Below are 11819 nucleotides of genomic sequence, written 5' to 3'. Positions count from 1 at the left end.
TTAACAAAATTTTAAATTACCCATTCTCTAATCTACTAGTTTGGAACCAACCAGTAACCTAAAGGTGTTAAAAATAAGAAAACTTTGCATGCATAAATCTGTAAATTAAACTCAATGTCCCCTCCCTGACAAATATTAAGTCTTTAGATTATAGATAGTGGTTTAAAACACTCAACTTAATGAACATACGAATCAAATTCAATAAAAGTCCCCAAGGTTGTTAGGCCAACAAATCAGCAAACGTTACAATAAAACTTTGGGGACTAGTGTATTAAACAGTCCAATGTCTCCACCCTGGAAGATGGTAAGTGATATTAGTGAAAGAAAGAATTAGAAAAGGAAAGAAAATTTATTTTTTTAGGTAAAACTAAGAAATATTTAGTTGATGCTAATATTTTCTAATGAACTCTTACATACCCACAAGGTCCACGCCACCCCCCTCCCCGCTCGGGTAACTTAGTAAGCACGCTTCATTCAGTAAAAAACTAAATTTGGCTTTAATTATAATTAAGAAGTGATAAATAAAATCCAATCATGTATAAAATACCTGTTGCATTCCCTCATAATGCCAATCAAGAATTGAAATCCCCCCTTCCCCTAATTAACCCATATCATTTAGAACAAAAATTGATAATAAGGAAGAAGGTGCCCCAACCCAACGCGGATAACCATATTTCTCGTATTCATTCGAATCCGGTGGATAGGAACCGGTTCTCATCCATACGAAAAAACTATGTCTAGCATCGTATTATATCCAGTTTTCTACGAATATAAAGCTGTTTATAATACGATGCGAGAAATAACTATTATTTTTTTTTCAAAAAAAAGGGGGGGGGGGAGTTTCAATGTGCTTGACTTTGAGGGACATATTCTAATCAATCACTTGTGGGTAATTATACTATACTTTATGTCCATTTCATACAAAATGTAATAAAAGTACTATTCAGACAGAGAGGCGTGCGAAATTGGGATGCAAAATTAAGAAAGTGAATACACCCCACAACCTTCCCCCCCCCCCCCACTGCTTATGACAATTTTTGCCACTTTTTCTTGTATCAATTTACAAAAAAAAAGATTTTACATGTATTATTTTTCTAAATATATCAGGCTATATTTAATTTTTTTTGTGTATTCCTCTAGCTATAAGACATATTTTTTTATCTCTTCAAATCACGATAAAATAACACACATAAATTCATGTGCACGCCACTGATTAAAAATATTTGACATGGTTCCTTCATGGTAAAATACATGCTTTTTATTTCATATAGATATATTATATTTAGATGGTCTAACTGAATCCAAAATTTGTCAAACTTTTAAAGGAATTCAATAATATCACCTTTTGTTTTATTTTAAAACCGAGGCTTTTCTATAATTTGGGTCGGTCCGTCCGTTCATCCGTCCGTCACGGTTAGCTCTTTTAGTTAATTGAGGAATGTTAGAATTATCCTATCGATTCCAAACTTTGATGCTGTGAGAATTGATGCAAAAAATATGACGTAACAAAAAAAATTAGCCAATGAGAGGCCGTTATTGACCAATGGCGGCAATGGTAGTGGCCGCCATTGGTCAATAACGGCCTCTCATTGGCTAATTTTTTTTGTTACGTCATATTTTTTGCACCAATTCTCACAGCATCCAAACTTTGCATGGTGATCCTGTAGTAGTTAGGTACTATTTAGAAAGCGTAGCAACTCTATTGGCATTACCAAAATGTCCGTATGTCAATTTTAAACATGTTGATGTTTTACTTTTTTGGCATAAAATTTTTGTATGTTAGAACTATCGGATTCATCTGATTTTTTTAAATACTGATTCCTGTTACATCAAGGTACAATGTTATAAGCGAAGCATCTCTATAATCAAGTCCTTAACATGTAAGTATGTCTTTAAATAGTATTATGTATATTGTATAGATGCAGTTTTGCATCAAATTTACTTACAAATTTGTTTATACTTATGCAATAATAATCTGCTTATTCAGTTCTGACAGTCTACAAGTGATAATATTCGTTTGTCCTTCAATTTCAGAGCTTCGCTTTTATGGATGTTGTTTGAATTAAAAAATCAAAGTTATACAAGCGACGAAATTTTTCAAGAATATAATTTCTATCAATCAAAATTTTAATAGTATTTTTAAAACTTAAAATTTCCATTAAATTAAAAATTTATTTTAGTATCCAAAGGTTGCTTAAAACTTGAAAAGTGGGTTACTTATGGTTATGAGGTATTACTTTGATAAATCTAAAAAAGTGAAAAACTTTTGCTTCATTAAATCAGTCTGAAATTTTATATTATTTTGTTTATGTAAATGAAAGTTAACAAGGATGACAACATCCATAAAAGCGAAGCACTGAATCGGTAGGACAAACGGACATTAACACTTGTACAGTGTCTGAACTGAATAATCAGAATATAAAAGTATAAGAGTCGAAGCAAAATAGTAAGTAAATTTATCGAAAAACTGCTTGATAAAGGATAATGTTTATGGACATACTTACATCTTTAAGACTTGATTATAGATTTGATTCGCTTAAAATATTGTTTTTTGTTTTTCCAGGAATCAATATTCCAAAAATTAGATCAAACGGATAATTAGATCACATAAAAATTTGTTGTTAAAAAAGTGAAAAATCAACTTGTTTAAAATGGACATACGGACATTCTGGTAATGATTATAGAGTTGCTACGCTTTCTAAATCGTATCTAACTACTACAGGAATCATCATGCAAAGTTTGAAATCGATAGGACAATTCTAACATGCCTAAATTAACAAATTAAAGCTATCTATCTCGGACGGACGTACGGACCGACCCTAATTATAGAAAAGCTTCGCTTTTAACAAAATATAATAATTTTAGAGTACAAGCACATCAGCTGTGGGACGATATGTAACTAATGAACATGGTTATGCTATGCAGTGCATGGAGTCCTGCAAAGACAACCATGATTATTTAGATGGTTTTGCAGCCATTGCAGCCAATGTAAGTAGAGTAATGATATAGGTCAATGCAGGGACATCCAAGCCTTTTATATTGAGGTGGATGAAAAAATAAGTTTCAAAGGTGTAAGTTGGGTAATCAAATGTATTATAAATTTTGGATCATGGAAAGAAAACAAAGTCATTCCTAAATTAGGACAGAAGTCACCTTCCTAGGAAGGACATAAGAAGCCTTCCTTAAGTGAGAATTTGTTAGATGAAGGGCATAACATGTCTCCCTTAACAAAGATTTTACTTTATGTCCATTTCATACAAAATGTAATAAAAGTACTATTCAGACAGAGAGGCGTGCGAAATTGGGATGCAAAATTAAGAAAGTGAATACACCCCACAACCTTCCCCCCCCCCACTGCTTATGACAATTTTTGCCACTTTTTCTTGTATCAATTTACAAAAAAAAAGATTTTACATGTATTATTTTTCTAAATATATCAGGCTATATTTAATTTTTTTTGTGTATTCCTCTAGCTATAAGACATATTTTTTTATCTCTTCAAATCACGATAAAATAACACACATGAATTCATGTGCACGCCACTGATTAAAAATATTTGACATGGTTCCTTCATGGTAAAATACATGCTTTTTATTTCATATAGATATATTATATTTAGATGGTCTAACTGAATCCAAAATTTGTCAAACTTTTAAAGGAATTCAATAATATCACCTTTTGTTTTATTTTAAAACCGAGGCTTTTCTATAATTTGGGTCGGTCCGTCCGTTCATCCGTCCGTCACGGTTAGCTCTTTTAGTTAATTGAGGAATGTTAGAATTATCCTATCGATTCCAAACTTTGATGCTGTGAGAATTGATGCAAAAAATATGACGTAACAAAAAAAATTAGCCAATGAGAGGCCGTTATTGACCAATGGCGGCAATGGTAGTGGCCGCCATTGGTCAATAACGGCCTCTCATTGGCTAATTTTTTTTGTTACGTCATATTTTTTGCACCAATTCTCACAGCATCCAAACTTTGCATGGTGATCCTGTAGTAGTTAGGTACTATTTAGAAAGCGTAGCAACTCTATTGGCATTACCAAAATGTCCGTATGTCAATTTTAAACATGTTGATGTTTTACTTTTTTGGCATAAAATTTTTGTATGTTAGAACTATCGGATTCATCTGATTTTTTTAAATACTGATTCCTGTTACATCAAGGTACAATGTTATAAGCGAAGCATCTCTATAATCAAGTCCTTAACATGTAAGTATGTCTTTAAATAGTATTATGTATATTGTATAGATGCAGTTTTGCATCAAATTTACTTACAAATTTGTTTATACTTATGCAATAATAATCTGCTTATTCAGTTCTGATAGTCTACAAGTGATAATGTTCGTTTGTCCTTCAATTTCAGAGCTTCGCTTTTATGGATGTTGTTTGAATTAAAAAATCAAAGTTATACAAGCGACGAAATTTTTCAAGAATATAATTTCTAGAAAGCTGATTTTATTCTAAGGAATTCAACTATTCAGAGCTAACTTTTTTAAAGGTTTTGTCATATGCTATACACTATACTAGGAAATCAATTTTTACATGATGTAATTTAACCGAGAAAAGCTTTATCTTAAGAAATGCGACTATTTATAGCTGACTCATTGCGCGAAAGTAAAAAAATATGCCCTTTCCAACCCAAATCTATACACAATATCAACCAATAACATGTATGAAGTGTCTCTACAGTATCTCTATTAAAGGGATAGTTGCATGAAGTGCAATTCAGAAAAAAAGATTACAAGCATAAGTAAAAGGAATACCGTCTAACAATTAGGCACCACTAAAATAGTCGGCATGCTGTTTTTGTGAAAATAAAACAGCCATACTAGTTGCAAATATCATGAGAAAATGATTTTCAAGTCTTGATATTTTTAAAACTACTTTGTAGAAAATCAAAATTCTTTCAAATATATGCCCTATAGATGTAGTTAAAATTATTGAACAGAAAAAATATGTAGTAAACTAAATTCAAGTTTAAATGCATTTCATGCAACTATCCCTTTCCATTATTGGGGGCATTTTAAAGGTTATTATATATATATAGTTTGTCCAAAGAGTATTGTTGATTGGAATTAATAACAAATTAAATGCTGAATAATTAATAAATAAAGTTATTAGACTTATGCAAAAAATGGATGTAGAATACACGTGGATATTATGAAACTATGGTACTTTACATATGCAAAAAATGGATGTAGAATACATGTGGATATTATGAAAGGGGTAAAATTGTCATAGTTTTAGCTTGCTAACATGGAACTCATTTATTGGTCAGTTCGTTCATCCAGTAGGAGAGAAGGGATAGGGTTAAGGGGTGGAAGGGTGAAAATGTCATCGATTTAGCTTGCTAACATAAACTCGTTTATTGGTCAGTTTGTGCATCCAGTAGGAGGGGAGGGGATGTGGTAAATGGGTGGAAAGGGGGATCGTTTTTTAATCCCGTTGCAAGTTTCAACTTATTAGTGAAAATCTGGTGTATGAGCCAATTAATAATATATCGATTTAGATATTAAATTAAACATTTAGTATGGTTCCTTCTCTTTCTATATTGTGGATTTTGCTTTAAAAGTAATAGTAGGGAGAATGCCTGTAAAAAGGTGCAACTCATCACATTTGTTTCTGTAAATAAATATTTGTATTTTTAGATTGTTTAAGAGTTTTTAAAAGCGAAGCTTTTCTATAATTAGGGTCGGTCCGTCCGTTCGTCCGAGATAGATAGCTTTTATTCGTTAATTTAGGAATGTTAGAATTGTCCTATCGATTTCAAACTTGGCATGATGATTCCTGTAGTAGTTGGGCACGATTTAGAAAGCGTAGCAACTCTATAATCATTACCAGAATGTCCGTACGTCCATTTTAAAAATGTTGATTTTTTTACTTTTTTAACAACAAATTTTTAACTGTTCTAATTATCCGTTTGATCTGATTTTTGGTATATTGATTTCTGGGACAACAACGAACAATATTATAAGCGAAGCAACTCTATAATCAAGTCCAAAAATGTAAGTATGTCCATAAACATTATCCTGCTTCAAGCAGTTTTTTTCAACAAATTTACTTACAATTTTGCTTCGACTCTAATACTTTTAAATTCTGATTATTCAGTTCAGATACCATACAAGTGTTAATGTCCGTTTGTCCTACCGTTTCAGTGCTTCGCTTTTCCTTGTTTAAATATAACCCATTACAACATAACATTAATCAAAATCTTCTTTTCTCTGGTGACCTGGAAGTTTTATTTCTGAAATAAGATATAGAAATTAAAATTTGCTCTATAATTAACTTCGTCCATTTGACATAGTTTGTAAAGCGGATGTTGTGCTCCTTGTTAAATGTTGATCATGTTAATTATCATGAATTTTTAATATAGATAGAGGTTCAACGTTTTACAAAATCCTCAATGTCTGGACGGCATTTTCTGTAGGAGTAGAAATACTTGATTCGTTGATTGGATCTTGTGTGTTCAGCTTGTGTAGGTAATTAGTGAAATTAAAAGTAAAGAATATTATTTCTCGTATTAATTCGAAACCGATGGATTAGAAACAGTTCTCATCCATACGAAAAAATTATGTCTAGCATTGTATTATATCTACAAATAAAAAAATGGACAATCATAAGATTAAAACCAGCTTTTTAAGCCCCCAGATGTAGAAGGTTTTGCTCTTATAATTGTACATTTTATATCTGCAGAAAGCTATTTATAATACACTGCAAGAAAAACTATTCCAGTATGGCTTTGAAACCAATTAGTATCCGCTGAATTAACCAGTTTATAATGGCTATTGTATAGCATCATTTTATTGTCAACTGAAATAAAATGAAAATTATAAAATTTAAACCAGTTTTGTTAGCCTTGATTAGAGTCCTTACTTACTCTTTTACAGAATTATATCCCAGTGAGTAAGGGAGGGGACAATGGATCGTATATTCAATTTTTAGGAGTCTCAGACTTTGGGTACTGGCTTAAAGGGAATGTGCAAGAATTTAGCAGTTTCTGACTGACTTTGGGTACTTGCACAAATAATACCGCTAACTCGTTTGTTAGTTTAGTATATTGCAGACAAGTATCAATAAACTTTGTTTGTTATGATATGGCTGGTTTTAACAATTTTTTTCTCTCCAGAAAATTTCATTTCATAGATAAAAACTTTACTGTGATATTTGTTTAATAAAAAATCTAAGAATCCAATTAAATTTTGGGTTACGGGACTATGGGTTGAATGGGATCCAGGGAGATTTTTCTAGTTATTAATTACAGAATGGTTACGTCAGTCTGATGTGCTGGTAATATAATTTTCAAATGAATGCTTTTTTCTTGGAACTTTCTTCTCATTTTATTGTTTTCTGTATTGTATTAACTCTCCCTTTAAAATTTAATCCATATTATCTGGATTAATCTAGATTTCAAGGTCTTTCGGCAAATGCTCCTAAATTGAATTAATTGTCCATTGTCCCCTCCCTTACTCTCTGATTATATCCTGTTGCTTTCTTTATTTCCAAATTTTAAGCTCTCTTCTTTGTCATCATTGTTCCTTTCTGAAAACTTGATTATTAGGATATATAAGTTGGAAGGAATTTTAATGTTAGAGGGAGATTTGAAATCTGCAACAATTTTTAAGAATTTTTTTTTATAAAATTCGTTTTTTGTATAATTCCTTATCTAAAAGCAGAAATACAATTTTTGTTCATAAATTTTGACCAATAGGATAGGTGGATTGGAAACTACCTGCGCTCTAATTCGTTGAATGATGTGTGACACTTAAGCTTCTCCAATCAGAGCGCAGATAATTTTCAATCCACCAATCACAGATGTCAAAATTAATTAACTTAAATTGTATTTTCGCTTTTAGATAAAGAATTATACAAAAGACTAATTTTATAAAAAAAATCCTTAAAATTTGATGCAGATTTCAAATCTCCCTCTAACATTAAAATTCTTTCTTACTTATATATCAGACAACCAACCCTTTGATTGCATGACCTTTGTCTGAGAAGTCCTAAATGTGCATGGTAATGAGTTGCGCCTGTTTTGGGCCTAGGCATTCCCCCTTCTTATCACGCTCTTAACCTAAAAAACGTCTTTAGTTATGACCCAGTGTTAGGCCAAGATTTGAACCTATCACCTCCCTGACGACAAGCAAGTGCACTACGTGTTGAGCCACGGTCATGGGTTTGACTCAGCTACTCCCTGTTCAAGTTCTCTCTTTCATCTATCCAGTTATTTATATATCTTGATCCTCTGTGCTTCAGAGTTATTCGCTCTTTTTTATGTGATTTTGGAGGATTTTTTTACAAAAAAAGTTAGCTGATTTAAAAATACTGTTGTATAGTCTGATATCTGTATTCAGAGCAAGCTGGTCCTTTAATTTTCAAAAACTGTGCATACTTTTGAAAGCAATCATAGCCTTATCACTCCTAGATTTGTGAATTTGCATTCATGATTAAGAATTTAAGTCTTCATCACATTTACTATGAATAATAACATAAAAATCTTACCACTTTTGTAGGACATGAATTGATCTTGTAATTTTTATTTATTTTATGAAAATTATTTGTTTGCAGAATCATGAAATATGACTAAAGATGCATCAAACAACATCATTCTATGTTTTCATACTTCTTGTAAGATTATCCCACTCAATTACCCTTGGTGAGAACTTTTTACTTATCATATTTCTATCAATCAAAAATTTAATAGTATTTTTAAAACTTAAAATTTCCATTAAATAAAAATTTTTTTTTAGTATCCAAAGGTTGCTTAAAACTTGAAAAGTGGGTTACTTATGGTTATGAGGTATTACTTTGATAAATTTTAAAAAGTTAAAAACTTTTGCTTCATTAAATCAGTCTGAAATTTTATATTATTTTGTTTATGTAAATGAAAGTTAACAAGGATGACAACATCCATAAGAGCGAAGCACTGAATCGGTAGGACAAACGGACATTAACACTTGTACAGTGTCTGAACTGAATAATCAGAATATAAAAGTATAAGAGTCGAAGCAAAATAGTAAGTAAATTTATCGAAAAACTGCTTGATAAAGGATAATGTTTATGGACATACTTACATCTTTAAGACTTGATTATAGAGTTGATTCGCTTAAAATATTGTTTTTTGTTTTTCCAGGAGTCAATATTCCAAAAATCAGATCAAACGGATAATTAGATCACATAAAAAATTGTTGTTAAAAAAGTAGAAAAATCAACATGTTTAAAATGGACATACGGACATTCTGGTAATGATTATAGAGTTGCTACGCTTTCTAAATCGTATCTAACTACTACAGGAATCATCATGCAAAGTTTGAAATCGATAGGACAATTCTAACATGCCTAAATTAACAAATTAAAGCTATCTATCTCTGACGGACGTACGGACCGACCCTAATTATAGAAAAGCTTCGCTTTTAACAAAATATAATAATTTTAGAGTACAAGCACATCAGCTGTGGGACGATATGTAACTAATAAACATGGTTATGCTATGCAGTGCATAGAGTCCTGCAAAGACAAACATGATTATTTAGATGGTTTTGCAGCCATTGCAGCCAATGTAAGTAGAGTAATGATGGGCCAATGCAGGGACATCCAAGATTTTTATATTGAGGTGGATGAAAAATAAGTTTCAAAGGCTTAAAAAAATATTTCATCCAAACTTTTTTTCTTGGGAGGGGGTAAATATGGGGTAAACAAACACCAATTTACCCCACCTTTGAACATACATGGATCAAAATTTTATAAACAACTTAATTCAATCCTTCTTTTAATTTAGAATTTAAAATGTTTCTGTATCAAAAACTACAAAACTTGGGCGTGGAGTTCTGATTGTAATAGCATTAAAGTAAAAATTTTAGTTTAATTATATACATTTTAATACAATATAATAATGATTCCATTCTATTTGATAATCCTAAAATAAAAAGGGTAATTTTCTAAAAAGTTGTGTGTTAGCGTTTAGTAAAATTGCGCTTATTAAGTCAAACTGTTCTTAATTATTGTCATTTTATGTAAATACATTTGGTCAAAACTAAGAATAGTTTGACATAATAGGCGCATTTGACTAAACAGTAACACATAACTTTACAGAGAATACGCGAAAAAAAATTCCCCCTTTATCAAATTCAAAAATTTTAGCAATCATTTGAAATGTGAAATATTCTTGTGTTTTCAATCTAAGAACTGATACCCCCTCCAATTTTAGTTTTTTGCTTGTTAGTTAATTACTTAAAGATAGGTTGGGCTGGGTACTATACAAATGGTAAAAATTCTCCTCCCCAACTTTATTTTAATTTTAAAAAAAATATGGGGGGAAAATGGAGGATTATAAGGACTTACCAGGAAAACAGTAAAAGTGTCGAACTATGACGTCAAAAAAAATTTACAATTAACCAATGAGAAGCCAGTATTTACAATGGTAAAATATATAGCGGCCTCTCATTGGTTAATTGTTATTTTTTTCTGACGTCATAGTTCGACACTTTTACTGTTTTCCTTAACAGGCACTTTATGTGAAAGCACCAAATATTTCTACAAATAATATTTCTTTTTAATTTTTAATTTATTATTTTTTAAGGATTATTATGCAATATCTGATATGCCTTTCTCCTCCACCTGTGCTCAGCTGTATTATCAGTACAGGATATATATGTCAAGAGATTACAGGTGAGACTATGGAATTAATCAGGGATTCTAGGGACACATCAATGATGATAAACAAAATTACCCCTTATTTTTAGATTAATATTAAAGTGCCCAAATAAGATATGTAATTGTAAAATTTTAGGTATAAGTTTGATATACAGTGTCTTGGCACGCAAACGGGTTGTTGTATATAATATCATAAATTTAAACTTTTCAAAATTACTACTTATTCTTTAAAACTTTATTTTTTAGGTTATCTCTAAATGGTGATTATGTGAAGTAAGTTTGCTTTTAAGATAATGATATAAATTTACATATTATAAAGTTTAAAAAAGAAATAAATTAAAATTTTTCCAGTACATGTCTTTGAAATCAATTAATATCTACTGGATTAGAACCAGTTCTTAGCCATGCTGAAAAATCATGTATTATATTATATTATAGAAAATATCCTATGAATAATAAATTTAAAAAAAAATGTATTATTAATACAAGTTTTGTTAGCCTTGGCCTCCTAACCCTTAGGGACAACAAAACTGCAAATAATCTTATACTTATTCATTTTACCACCTGTAAGAAGAATATTGAGAAAAAAATAATTTAGGATTACCTGTAACTTTGGCAATGATGATTACATTGGACATAGTTTATCCTACAGGTTTAGTATTCATTTTATAATTGACTTGCATGCCATTGATATTCTTTAAAAAAATTTTATTCACCTTAATTGATATTTCACCTTAACAATAATTAACAAGACATGTAATTTAACTGTTACTTTGTATTATGCTAACTTGAATTACAGATTTTCATTTTAGACTAAATCTATTACCAAGAAATCATAAAACACCTCTTGCTTTTATTTTACCCAAAATCTATCACTGCTTTTAAATGTGGTCACCATTACCCTTGTAGGAATCATGTTACTGGACATATGTGCTGGGTGCCTTTACAACGCCTGAAGAGGGGAATGTCCTCACAGGAGATATTGCGATGAAATGATAGTTATTTATCGCATTGTATTATAAACAGCTTTTCACGAATATAAAAAATGTACAGATATAATCTTAAAACCAGCTTTGTTAGCCCCAAGATGCTGAAGGCATGGGCTAGCTGGTTTTAATATTATGATAGAACTTTTATATATTCTTTGAAAACTTGATATAATAAA

At 30.8% G+C, this 11819-nt stretch overlaps 1 protein-coding gene across 1 annotated transcript; it reads left to right on the top strand.

Annotated features, from left to right (window-relative positions):
• The first annotated feature begins 8566 nt into the window (after window positions 1-8566).
• Window positions 8567-11414, top strand: LOC145331571 (uncharacterized). The gene is made up of 7 exons (XM_080176291.1): window positions 8567-8657; window positions 8752-8801; window positions 9438-9560; window positions 9780-9848; window positions 10581-10669; window positions 10901-10927; window positions 11253-11414. Exons 1-7 carry the CDS (start codon window positions 8591-8593, stop codon window positions 11353-11355), a joined length of 528 nt encoding a protein of 175 aa, XP_080032417.1. The 5' UTR covers window positions 8567-8590; the 3' UTR covers window positions 11356-11414.
• The last annotated feature ends 405 nt before the right edge of the window (window positions 11415-11819 follow it).

The sequence above is a fragment of the Acartia tonsa genome, chromosome 11 (assembly GCF_053477335.1).
Source record: "Acartia tonsa isolate MP-2025a chromosome 11, ASM5347733v1, whole genome shotgun sequence".
NCBI classification, from domain to species: domain Eukaryota; kingdom Metazoa; phylum Arthropoda; class Copepoda; order Calanoida; family Acartiidae; genus Acartia; species Acartia tonsa.
The sequence above is the reverse complement of the archived record's forward strand: the minus strand, read 5'-3'. Positions and strand labels throughout refer to the sequence as shown.